At 41.4% G+C, this 14,015-nt stretch overlaps 1 protein-coding gene across 4 annotated transcripts in view; it reads right to left on the minus strand.

Moving 5' to 3' along the window:
- MICU2 (mitochondrial calcium uptake 2) overlaps positions 1–14,015 on the minus strand; it is a 142,375-nt gene that overhangs the window by 124,468 nt on the left and 3,892 nt on the right. Inside the window, exon 1 of one of the 4 annotated variants that reach the window (XM_042928659.1) lies at positions 6,623–7,275. The exons of the other annotated variants lie outside the window; for them this stretch is intronic. Within the exon in view, the coding sequence (XP_042784593.1) occupies positions 6,623–6,703 (81 nt within the window). The 5' untranslated portion in view covers positions 6,704–7,275. Of the gene's footprint in view, positions 1–6,622; positions 7,276–14,015 lie in introns of those variants that run through there. 4 annotated transcript variants of the gene reach the window in all.

Raw genomic sequence — 14,015 nt, forward strand, 5'->3', positions numbered from 1 at the left:
TTACACTTTCCTCTTTGCCTTTTCTCCTCAGTTTTCTGTAACATACGTATATTTCAAGAAAAAACCCAACACGAGTAAATCTCCAAGAATCAAGATATAGCCAACAGCTCCAACTCCCTTGCTAATAATTTGAAGGAATTTCAGTAACCACGATAAAACAGTATTTTGACGGTGTTTCAAGAAGCAATCTTTCCATGATGGTAGTTTAAGATGGATTTAATCAGTGCCCGGTGGCCAGGTCTGCTCTTGAAACTCAAAGTCCTAATTTAAAAACAAAACAGTTGCAGTGTTGCATAAATAAGTAAAATCGATTACAAATAAAATATGTTTACTTATCATTAGGTTTTGAAACAAGTGTGCCTTTGGCTCATATGATACCACTGGCTGTCCGCTTTCTATTGCAGTGGTTTCCCGGTGAAATCCCGATGTCTGCTTAAAACCACTTTCCTGGCTCGCCATTAAAGTGTCTTACACTTGGTGTGTCTACTGGAAGAAACAGGCTTTCCTATTACACCTCGAGAGATGGAGCACTGCTAATCACATGGTGCTCACCTGTCCACTCTCTTTCCTCTGCAGTATCTGCGGTCACAGCCACGGGACACACACTGAGGCCACACATCAAAGCAGTACTAAGGGGCACCTGGGTGGCCCAGTTGGTTGAGCGTCCGGGCTTCGGCCCAGGTCACGGTCTCATGGTTCCTGAATTCGAGCCCCACATCAGGCTCACTGCTGTCAGCCTGTCAGCCCAGAGCCACTTCAGATCCTCTGTCCCTTCTCTCTGCCCCTCCCCCACTTGTGCCCTCTCAAAAATAAATAAACCTAAACATTAAAAAGAAAAAAAAAAAAAAAAAAAAAGGCAGTACCATACCACAACAGCAGTCTCCTAACACGGACTTTAACATTGGAGCAATTGCAAGCATTCCACAACTCCCCAGCACTGTGGGTCTGATCAGGGGAAGAAGCCCCAGTAGGGCTCTGACCAAATTAACCGGAAAATAATTTGTCTTTAAAACATCGTTAATAGTGTGATTTGATCTCTTGGTATTTACACTGCACACATAGAAATCAACCCACTAATAATTTCTTATGTATTATCTTCTAATTGAATACACTAGCAAATGAGAAAAAGGACAGGATATTCCCAGGTTTAAAAGTCACTCATATTTTGCTTTGAAATATCTAAAACAATTTATGAAAAAATATTGTACTTTCCTATTTTAGGTTTTTATCATGTCTAATTAAAAACATTTTTTAATGTTTATTTGGGGGGGGAGGGGCAGAGAGAGAGGGAGACAGAAACCGAAGCAGGCTCCAAGCTCCGAGTTGTCAGCACAGAGCCCAACACGGGGCTCGAACTCACAAACCGGGAGATCATGACCTGAGCCAAAGTCGGATGCTTAGCCGACTGAGCCACCCAGGCGCCCCTATCATGTCTAATTCAAAAAACGGTTTGCATTACCAGGGTAGACACCAGCCAAGTCATGAGGACCAGAAGAGGGAGATGCTTGGAACTCACGTGCAATAGGAAACACAGGTATAAAGTTTCTAGTACAAAATACATAAATCATACCATATACATGTGGATAAATTTAAGATTTTACAAGGCTGTCTAAATGGCCATCAACTGATGAATGGATAAAGAAATTGTGGTTTATATACACAATGGAATACTATGCAGCAATGAGAAAGAATGAAATATGGCCTTTTGTAGCAACGTGGATGGAACTGGAGAGTGTGATGCTAAGTGAAATAAGCCATACAGAGAAATACAGATACCATATGGTTTCACTCTTATGTGGATCCTGAGAAACTTAACAAGACCATGGGGGAGGGGAAGGAAAAAAAAAGGTTAGAGAGGGAGGGAGCCAAAACATAAGAGACTCTTAAAAACTGAGAACTGAGGGTTGATGGGGGGGGGGGGGTGGGAGGGAGGAGAGGGTGGGTGATGGGCACTGAGGAGGGCACCTGTTGGGATGAGCACTGGGTGTTGTACGGAAACCAATTTGACAATAAATTTCATATTAAAAAAAAGAAAAAAAAGATTTTACAAGGCTGTATTTCTTAATAGCAATCGCAACTTTTATTCTACACATCACACATTCATGGAACTTTCATACATGCCAACAAAAATTTTCCACATGGACCAGGCTGTACTTAAATATGTGGTTAAGTATTATTTCTAGAATGAAATTGTTTATAATCTGAAACATTTAACAATCTTATCTCATTCAATCCTATTCAACTTTTAATTCATATATTGCTACTATTGGTGGCTTGAGAGGCGTTTATGCACTGCTGTAACTCATAAAACTCCAAAGGCACAATAACAAGAACATTAATTTGTATACATTATCTACTAGAACATATGTTTGATTGAATAAGAGCATCAGGGATTTTTTACTTGGGTTCAGCTAAACATAACTGCAAAAGAAAGATTAAAATACACTTCTGCTTTGATATACAATTTGTTTTTCTTTCTTTCTTGCCCCTCCCCACCCCAGACAAGTACCACAAAAGATTTACAGTAGGATATGTAAGTACTGTCCTCCCATTATTCAAGGAAGGAGAGTAAGACAACCTCTCATTCATGTAGGACAAATAGCTATGCCAAAAGCACAAATTACATCTAATTGCAGGGTATAACTTTGTCATCTTTCTTTTCATAATCTAGCTATTTACACACTTTGATTTTTTACTTCCATTTGGGTTTATTAACATCAAAGCTTTGTCATCACTTATCTGTTTCTAGAGACATTTTTACCTGAGGCAATTAAGAATAAAAATGTCTGCATTCTTGCTTTACTGTTGACTAAAGAAAGCTTTAGTTTTCATTGGGCTTTCAACGTTTCACGGTTATTAAACTCCTGTATGTTGCTGTAAAGTTTACTGCCCTTGGCGTACCAATTTTAAATGTACTATCACTAAACCCAAAGCACTGCACGCAAATATACTCCAACCCAAGTACACCCCAGTAAGTTCAAGTTTTACCCAATTGCTAATGGTATTATTAATGTCTTTTACTCTCTTTTCACAAAAATAATCACCACAAATGTAGTCAGACAATCTAGAATAAAAGAGAGCAACACCAATTTTTTTATGAATTGAGTAGGGTTGTCACAGCAAGTTAAAACAGCTCCACTGTATTAATTACATTATTGGGGCTTGTAAATTATTCACTGATATATGATAGAAATGCATTACATTTAATGAAACTTGCAAATTCACTTCTCAATTAATATATATTTTTGACTGTTTAAACATGATCTATGTTCCTTGCTTTTATTTAAAATTTGTGACCATTTGTTTTAGTCGGGTTGTACACACAAAATGTAAAATACGAGTTCAAATGTGAATTTAAATATTATCAAAGGAAAGCAAAACATCTTTGGTGTTCTCTTACTATCTTAGACTTTAATATTTTAAAACTTAATGCCATGGTGCAGGATACTACTTACACTAAAATCATAATACCGAGTTTTCTTCCAAATAACTTATCAGGTATTCCTTTTAGCCACACTGGAAAAACCCACTAAGAGAAAGCCATTCGAATTTTGTGGCAAATTAGTCCTGTATTCACCATGACTGTGGTTGCTAAGCTCTCCTTCTTCATGAACTCGGTTATGCCCTCCCCTTTGTCTCTAGGGGTTTTTCTCTCCTGTAGCAGTTAGTATAGATCCCTCTGACATGGCCCATCTTTCCAGACCACTTCACAATCAGGCTCTTTTTGCCTGTCTGTTTTTTCATAGAAGGAAAGTGGGAATTCGGTCTATAGCCAGCTTCTAGGTCTAACCAAACCCTTTGCTTTCACTCCTGTTCCAACAGAAGAATCTTTTTTGCTGTCAAAGTCCAACCTTTCTACTTGTGGTCTTGACTCCACACAACTTCCCTTCTCAAAAGACTTCAACCTATAATTATCCCTCACAGATCTGTAAACAATTTTTGCCTCCCTATTATGTCATCCTATCAGCATTCAAATCTCATCTACTGTCTCACATCTGAAAACAAAAACAAAACCTGACCTTGGTCTCATATCTTGTGTCTTTTTTTTTCCTCTCCAAGATTTTATTTAAGTTCAAGTTAGTTAATATATAGTGTAGTGTTGGTTTCAGGAGAATTCAGTGATTCATCAATTCTGCGTAACACCCAGTGCTCCTCACAAAGAGTGCCCTCCTTAATGCCTGTCACCCATTTAGCCCTTCCCCCCACTCCCCTCCCCTCCGGCAACCTTCAGTTTGTTCTCCATAGTTAAGAGTCTCTTATGGTTTGACTCCCTCTGCCTTTATTTTATTTTTCCTTCTCTTTTCCTATGTTCATCTGTCTTATTTCTTAAATTCCACATGTGAGTGAAATCATACGGTATTTGTCTTTCTCTGACTTATTTTGCTTAGCATAATACACTCTAGTTCCAACCAAGTTGATGCAAATGGCAAGATTTCGTTCTTCGTGAAGGTTAATATTCCATTTATATACGTGCCACACCTTCTTTACCCGTTCATCTGTTGATGGACATTTAGGCTCTTTCCATGATTTGGCTGTTGTTAATAGTGCTGCTATAAACATTGGGGTGCATGTGCCCCTTCGAATCCTACACAAAAATAAATTCAAGATGGATGAAAGACCTAAATGGGAGACAAGAAACCATCAAAACCCTAGAGGAGAGAACACAGGCAGTAACCTCTTTGACCTTGGCTGTAGCAACTTCTTACCAGACACATCTCCAGAGGCAAGGAAAACAAAAGCAAAAATGAACTATTAGGACTTCTTCAAGATAAAAAGCTTCTGAACAGCGAAGGAAACAATCAACAAAACTAAAAGGCAGCCTACATCATGGGAGAAGATCTCTGCAAATGACGTATTGGATAAAGGGCTAGTATCCAAAATCTTTAAAGAACTTATCAAATTCAACATCCCAAAAATAAATAATCCAGTTAAGAAATGGGCAGAAGACATGAATATACACTTCTCCAAAGAAGACATACAAATGGCTAACAGACACATGAAAAAATGCTCAACATTAGTCATCATCAGGAAAACACAAATCAAAACCACAATGAGGTACCACCTCACGCCTGTCAGAGTACCTTCTTGAATATCCTTTAGAGCAGCACTTCTAGAAAGAAGTATCTCTATTCATATCCTTTGTTTCCTTCCTTAGCCATCTCTTCTTAATACATTCCAATTAAATTTCTCCCCCCAGTATTTCACTGAAATTCCTCTTGTCAAAGTCCCCAACACCTTCCCAACTGCCACATCCAAAGCCCAACTATGTGTTCTCATCATCTCAGCAGCAGCAGACTTAAGTGGGCCCTTCCTCCTTGAAAGGTTTTCTCAAGACTAAACCATAGGGGTGCCTGGGTGGCTCAGTCGGTTAAGCATCCGACTTCGCCTCAGGTCATGATCTCACGGTTTGGGAGTTCGAGCCCTGTGCACTGGGCTCTGTGCTGACAGCTCAGAGCCTGGAGCCTGCTTTGGATTCTGTCTCCTCCTCTCTCTGCTCCTCCTCTGCTCGCACTCTCTCAAAAATAAATAAACATTAAAAAAGACTAAACTGTAAAGGTAAACCCATCTAATATTTTCTGGCTATGCAAATATTCCTCTTTGAATTATAAAAAACTGCCATATGAAACCTCTTGCTATACTTATTACTATAATGATGCTACAGTGTTCTCTTTGCGAAACAGGAGAAAATAACTGTCCTGTTCCCAGATTTAGTTGTTTCTAAACAACTGACTACAACGAAGCATATAACTGGCCTGTTCCCCTCTTTGAACCTGTTGCTAAATTTAAAATCAAATTTGTGATTAACCACAAGTATAACACAAGATCTCATAGCATTACTTTCGTCTTTTCTATAGTTTCATCTTGTATCTACTAGTTTTCTCTCCATTTAAAAATTATTACCCACAACAGCATTTTTCTAAGCCATTTAAAATTATTTCAGTATCAAGCTCAGCATAAACATACAAATATAGTTGAAAACGAAAAACCAACGACGACAGCATTAATGTCAGTGGGGGAAGATACCCACTTTTGTTTTCCTGGAAGTTGCTTTTTTTCCAGGCATCCTCTTCCCTCTTTCCTTCTGACATTTCAGAAACTGTCCCTTACTGCATCCTAGGCAAGGTGTTGTTTTGTGTTACTTACGCTACAAGTCCTCTCCTTTTAGATCCGTTAATCAAGAATTGGCTGCAGGCCCCCTCTTCCTCCTTCCCCTTGGTCAGGTGTGAGGGGAGCAGGCGTGGCAGGCCCAAGGCCTATCTTCCAGGAGACCGGTTACATACAGGCAGATCCATTACTCAAATACAGATCTTCCTCCACTTATGATGCAGTGAGGCCCCAAAAAATCCCACTGTAAGCTGAAAATAGCCTAAGTCAAAAATGAGCACCTGGGTGGCTCAGTCTGTTAAGCGTTTGACTTCGGCTCAGGTCATGATCTTGCGGTCTGTGAGTTCGAGCCCTGCGTCGGGCTCCGTGCTGACAGCTGAGCCTGGAGCCTGCTTCGGAGTCTGTGTCTCCTTCTGCCCCTCCCCTGCTCATGCTCTCTCACTGTCTCTTGAAAATAAATAAATGTTAAAGAAAAATTTTTTTAAAAAAATTGAGACATAATTGACATGTAACATACGGTTTCAGGTGTACAAGATAATGATTTGTTGTCTGTACACACGCTGATATGATCACCACCATGAGTCTCGTTAGCAACCATCACCACACAGGAACAATGTTTTTCTCTTCCGATGAGAACTTTTAAGAACTACTCCCTTAGCAACCTTCAAACATAGGATACGGTATTATCAACTACAGTCACCATGATGTACATCCCCAGGACATCTTTTCACAACTGGAGGTCTACCCCTTCTGGCCACCTTCGACTATGTAAGAGACTAATAATTAAACCGACATTTAATTATTAAGGTGAATGGAATTTCAGTGAGTCTTGCATCTTGATTTGTTTGTTTGGTTTTTTTTTTTTTAGATTCAAAGAAGCCAAACTTAGAATTGCACTCTGGGAAGCATTTTGCTTTCTCCCAACATGAAGTCACCTAAATCAAATTTATTAAGTAATATCAAATCTGGCATTTATAATAAATTTATACAACAGAATTAACTATAGAAATAATTATGTGAAAATTAATGTAACACATCAACAAAGTTTTATAATGTGAGACAGTGAGTGGAATAGGATATTCTGCCGTATTCTTTTTTCCTCGACAACACCTCCAAACCCACATTCTAGGTAGGTTATAAAAATAAGTGAAATATAGGGGCGCCCGGGTGGCTCAGTCGGTTGAGCGTCCGACTTCGGCTCAGGTCATGATCTCACAGCCTGTGGGTTCGAGCCCGGCAACGGGCTCTGTGCTGACAGCTCGGAGCCTGGCGCCTGCTTCGGATTCTGTGTCTCCCTCTCTCTCTGCCCCTCCCTTGCTTGTGCTCTGTCTCTGTCTTTCAAAAATGAATAAACATAAAAAAATAAAAAAAAAAAATAAGTGAACTATAAAAAAACCAAAGACTTTTAAGGCAATCTTGACACCTATTTAGGAAGACCCTGTAATACTATTTGCTAATCCTCAAATTATGTTAGTCTACCATGATTTGACCCCAGTGACAAATCAGCATCTTCTTCTGACCCCTCTTGGCCTGTTCTGCCTTTTTTTCCTGCCCTAAGCATCACTTTCTGATCTGAGGGAAACTGTGCTTTCATGTTTCTTTGAGAGGTATTTCTATGCCCATGATTTCTCTTCTAAAGACTAAGGTTTTGTCAAACAATGAATGTATCTCAATTTAAGTGATAAAAATGTGGACAAATTCTCACAGGAGGGGGGAGCTGGTTGGCTCGGTTGGTTGAGCCCGACCGACTCTTGGTTTTAGCTCAGGTCAGGGAGTCACAGCACATGAGTTTGCACAGAGCCTGCTTCGGACATTCTCTCTTTCTCTCAAAATAAATAAATAAAACTTTAAAAGTATAATAAAAAAAATTCTCACAATAACAGGCAATGACATCTAGGCCATGACTGCCACCTGGACAAAAGGGATTATAAAACACCACTGACTCTAAAATGTATCCCAATTTCAGATACGTTAAAATGTAAAAAAGTGTCCTAGACGGAATGAAATACAATATAAGTACCAGAGTGCTGACACTCTAATTAATTCCACTTTAATAAGGATTTTTAAAGTTATTAGATATTTTAACAAATTAAATGCTATGAGTCAGAATACAAAAAATAGTTTCTGAACTTAAAGGCTAACGTTGTTAGACTAGACACTAGATTTTCTCATAAGAAAATGCAAATGCTAATTGAAGGCACAAACAAAACATTATGAAAAGTTAAAGAAAGGAGGTATTAAAGGAGGCTTCAAGATCATCATCTCCATGGATATAATTAGGATAGCCAGAAGGAGGGATTCCTAATGATTAACAGGAACTGATAAAACAGAAACCACTAATTATCATGGATGTCAAAATTTGAAAATTAAAGGCATGAAAAACCAGACTGTTCTCAGAAAAAGTTTCTAAGAGCTAATGCCATTTCGTGCTGCAAATTGCTAACAGATTAGTATTGCTGCAGTCTACCTTTTACACCACTGAACATGCTCTATCACAAATCTAAGGTGAGGAAGGATTAAAAGGCAAAATATCATTCCAGAAATATAGGTCAAGATTACTAAATGGGATCTAAACAAAAAATCACATCCACACACATATCACTTCTAAGATATGTTCGTGTGTAAGGCATTTCATCATGCATGAAAGATCCTCATATGAATCCATCTTCAAAGTGTTTTTTTGGGGTGCCTGGGTGGCTTAGTCAGTCAAGCATCCAACTTCAGCTCAGGTCATGATCTCACAGTTCATGACTCTGAGCCCCACGTCAGGGTCTCTGCTGTCAGCACAGAACCGACTTCAGATCCTCTGTTCCCCCCTCTCTCTGCCTCTCCCCTGCTCATGTGCACTCTCTTCTCAAAACGTTTCTTTCTTCTAATTTTTTACTTAAATAAAAGCAAGCAAATTAAAACATCAAGAGAGAAAAATGTATTTAAAAAAAGTCAATAAAGAGAAATGAGAATTATTGAGAAATAAATTAACGAGAAATCATTAAAATCAGACCTGACAACTAAATCATAATCACAATTACGCAAGAAAACAACACATGACCTCAATGTACACAATAACTTCTCCCCTTAGAAGATCAAGGTGATTCTCCCACACAACAAGCCACATTTTTCATAAACCTTGAAACTGTAAGTTTCTTATAGTATGGTTTTAAAATGTGTATTTTCTGAACTGCAACACCAATTTCTGGTCCACAAGACTGGTTTTCATATTGGTAATTTTCTCATTAAAAATATAAGCTTTGTTGGAAAACTCAAGGGCATTATAATACCTGATGTATGCTGAACTCTAATAAGATGACTAGTTTAACAATCTAAGATTGTTTTCAAGTTTTAGTAGCAGAGTACTACCTTCCACATAGAAGGCAGATATAAAAGGGATCTCTGAAAGGCTGCCCATTTGATTCTCTTCTGGATCTTGAGAAGTCTCTCTGATAGAAAACGGCTAGAAGCCATAGCTCCTAGAGTCAGACCAAATACTAACTGCATTGTGTCCTAGGGCTCCTGAAACAAAATGCCACAAACCGAGTGGTTTAAATACCAGAAATTTATTGTGTCACAGGTCTGGAGGCCAGAAGCCTGAGATGGAGGGGTCCACAGGCCATGCTCCCTCTGAAGGCATTTCCCCAGCCTGTGGCAGCATAATTCCAGTCTTCACATGACGTTCTCCCTTTGTGTGCACCTAAACTTCCCCCTTTTTTTTTTTAAATTTTTTTGAACGTTTTTTATTTTGTTCTTGAGAGACAGAGAGAGAGAGAGAGACAGAGCAGGAGCGGGGCAAGAGAGAGAGGGAACACGGAATCCGAAGCAGGCTCCAGGCTCCGAGCCGTCAGCACAGAGCCCGACGCGGGGCTCGAACTCACGGACCGCGAGATCATGACCTGAGCGAAGTCGGACGCTTAGCCGACTGAGCCACCCAGGCGCCCCTAAACTTCCCCCTTTTATAAGGACATACTGTATCAGGGGCCCAACCTACTCCAATACGATCTCTTCTTGATTTTAACTAATTAAGTCTACAACAATCCTGTTTCCAAATAAGGTCTGAGGTAACGGAGGTCAGGACTTCAACATGTGCATTTTGCGGGGACACAGCTCACCTCAAGAGTCCACCCTGTGGGCCTCCAAAAGCCACGTGCCTTCACGTGCAAAATGCACTCTCCTCATCCTCGACATCCTCCAAAGTTCTAATCAGCCCAGCAGCCACTTTGAGTCCAACGTCTTATCTAAATACCATCAACTGAGTCCTGAGTCTCATCATGTAAATTCTCCCAATCACGTCTGGGTGAGACTCAGGGTATGACTTTCTTAGGGTGAAAGTCTACTTGTTCTGTAAACCTATGAAACTAGTCAAGCCATCCGTTTTCAAAATACAACGAGGGGACACACACAGGACAGACTTCACCATTGGAAAGAGAGATCCAAGACATGGGTCCCAGGCATGCCTGAAATTTAGAGCAAACCGGATTTTACGGTTTGAGAATGATCCTCCGTGGCTGGGTGCTTTGTGCTTCCGAAATTGTTCTGGTCTTTTCTGGAAAGGTAACACGTCTGCCGCTACACAGCTCCACCGACCTGCTTCTTGCCTGTGCCTGAAGAAGTGGAGAAGTCCTTCTTTTCACTTCATCGCTCTCTGCTCCCTCCAGTCTAACCCTGGCAGCCTTTTTGCCAAGCTGGTTGACTGGATTCCGGAGCAACACGCGTAGTCTCTTCAGCAAATGGTTGTCGAGCCACATCCTTAGTTTTCTCTGCGGAGCGTCCTTCCCATTTGTTCACAATCTAGAGCTGCCCACAGCTTTCCAAACCTTCAGGTTCCGGTCCTTTTGGGTAACAATTCCTTCCTTAATTTCTCTCTCTCTCTTCTCAAATTTTACTATGTCCGGCAAGGAGAAACTGGACCGTGACTTCAACTCTCTGCTAGAAATCTGCTCAACTGAATATCCAATTTTATCGCTCACAATTTCCACTTGTCCCGAAAGAGTGGACCACAATTTGGCCCAGTGCCACTTTATCACAGGAACTGCCTCTGCTCCGGTTTCCATTACCGTGTTCCTCTCTCCATCTGAGACCTCACCAGAAGCACCCATGACATTCACATTGGTAGCAACAGTCTCCGCAAGGCAATCGAGGCCACCGCCGTCACGTGCCTCAAAACTCTTCCTGCCTCTACCCAGTAACCAATTCCGAAGCCACTTCCACGGTTCTAGATACTTGTTACAGCAGCATCCTAATCACCAGTCCCAAAATCTGTGGGTTCTCCAGAGAATGGGACCAATAAGATAGTCATATATCCTATATGTACCAAGGGGAAAAGAGAGACAGAGGGAGTGAGGGGTTTATTTTAAGGAATCAGTTCATGAGATTGTGGGCAACAGCAAATCAAAAACCTGTGGGGCAGGCTGGAATTTCTGGTAAGAGACTGGAAATTCAGGCAAGGTTTCTACGTTGCCTGAGGGAGATCAAATTCTTTCTGAGGGAACCTCAGCTTTGTTCTTAAGGCGGTCCACTGACTGGATTACATTCCACACTGTGGAGAGTAATCTGCTTTACTGAACAGCCTACTGATTTAAATGTTAATCACATCTTAAAAACCCCCTCCACAGTAATATCTGGACTAATGTTTAACCAAACAACTGAGCACCACAGCCTTGCCAAGTTGACACATAAAATTAATGATCACTCTGACCTCACTAATTTTCTTGCCATCATTATTGTCATCAGTCTCAATAATATAAACATGACAATTTCAACAGTGTTTGTAACTTCTTTATTTTTTTGACTACAATGAAAATATTCCTTTTTTAGTTTATTTATTTATTTTGAGAGAGAGCCCATTAGGGGGAGGGGCAAAGAGAGGGAAAGAGAATCCCAAGCAGGCTCAGCACTGTCAGCACGGAGCCTGACACGGGGCTTGATCCCACAGAACCGTGAGATCATGACCTGAGCCCGAACCAAGAGTCAGATGCTTAACTGACTGAGCCACCCAAGCACCCCTACAATGAAAATATTCTAAACCTTAATTACTGGTTTCCATAATACCAGGAATGTTACAAAGAGAAATAATTAATTCCATGAGAAATCTCTGGTGGAGAAGGGTGTACCTTGCAACCTTGGAAATGTACATTGAACATTTAATGAACACCTTTCAAGCGCCAGGCCCTAAGTTCAGCACTAGAGAGACAACACGTGAGAAAAGCTCACTTTGTCTGTTCTTTTACTCCTTGATAACAACTAACTGAAGAAACACAAAGGACACGCCGGACCGTACCAAGTGCCCACGTATCCTCTCCAACGCATAGAACGCCAATATGCAACCCACCTGGTACCATTCGTAACGGGTGGTCAAATGGAGGTTTCCCTGTCCCTTGAAACCTCGGACAAACACTCTTGAACTCCACAGGAGTCATCGATTGTCTCCGCGCCTCATCTACCCTCCTTCGTCCTGCTTTGTGATACTGGAACTGAACCCCCTGCAGACTTTTCCCCTCGGTCGCTAGAACAGTTTCAGTCTCAGTCAACAGAGAGCACTGGAGTGACACTGCAAGAAAGCGGAGGCCGGAAGCCTTCTGCCTCTTTTATTCTGAGCTGGAGCCCAGCAGCCCTCACAGACCAGCCAGGGCCATTTCCAATCAACTCCAGTAGGCAGGTGCAGCAGCTCTGGCTACGCCGTACTCAGGCCAGACGCTTCCCGCCAGGTGGGCGGCTTCCCGACAGCTCTACAGGCGGACTCCGTGGCCGCTCTTGTGGGGGGTGGCATCAGGCCAACACACAACCCACCAGGCCGCCTCCGATGGGCACGGAGGAGGCACCCGTTGGGATGAGCTCTGCGTGTTGCACGGAAACCAATTTGACAATAAAGTTCACATTAAAAAAAAGAGTAGCTCCAGGTGCTACTTCTGCGGGAGCTCTGGCCACGCCCTCGGGCCACATCCCTCTTCAGTGGGTTGAACCTAGAGACCGGTTCCAGCCCCCATACACCCTCCAGCAGTGACAAGCTTCTTCCAAAGACTGGCTCTGGCCTGCGCCATCCGGCCAGAGCTACCAATAGTGGTCTTTATATTTTTGTGGCAGCCAAGTCCTCTTCAAAGAAGCTAAATCTCAGCTCAACCCCTCAGGGTTGGAGGGGAGTTTTCCCAAATCCTTAGTTCCTTCTTCACTGTCTATTTTCCTTTCACCTACAGGTAGTAGCTACTTTTTGACACCTGCTACTTCTGGACCTCTTAAAGTCCTTCCTTCCACTTTTAGCAGTCAACCTTCTTTTACCAGGTCATCCTTCATATTCAATGTCACCTTTCAAATAACTGGTTTAAGTTTCTGTCTCCTAACTGGACCCTGACAGAGATAAATCCTACCTTTAATTTTAATCTTTAACTGTTCAAAACCATTCCAGGAATTAATATATTAATATTAAAATGTTCATACTACCGGGGCACCTGGGTAGCTCAGTTAAGCATGCGACTCTTGATTTCAGCTCAGGTCTTGATTTCAGGGTCATGTGTTCAAGCCCTGGGTTGAGCTTTGAGCTGAGGGTAAAGCCTACTTAAAAAAAAACGTCCTGGGGCGCCTGGGTGGCTCGGTCAGTTAAGCGTCCGACTTCGGCTCAAGTCATGATCTCACGGTCCGTGAGTTCGAGCCCCGCGTCGGGCTCTGTGCTGACCGCTCAGAGCCTGGAGCCTGTTTCAGATTCTGTGTCTCCCTCTCTCTCTGCTCCTCCCCTGTTCATGCTCTGTCTCTCTTTGTCTCAAAAATAAATAAACGTTAAAAAACAAAAAAACAAACGTCCATAGTACCCAAGTGATTTACAGATTCAATGTAATCCCTATCAAAATCCCAATGGCATTCTTTACAGAAATGGAAAAAAAATGCTGAAGTTCATATAGAACTACAAAAGATTCTGAAAAGTCAAA

The sequence above is a fragment of the Panthera leo genome, chromosome A1 (genome assembly GCF_018350215.1).
Source record: "Panthera leo isolate Ple1 chromosome A1, P.leo_Ple1_pat1.1, whole genome shotgun sequence".
Classification (NCBI taxonomy): domain Eukaryota; kingdom Metazoa; phylum Chordata; class Mammalia; order Carnivora; family Felidae; genus Panthera; species Panthera leo.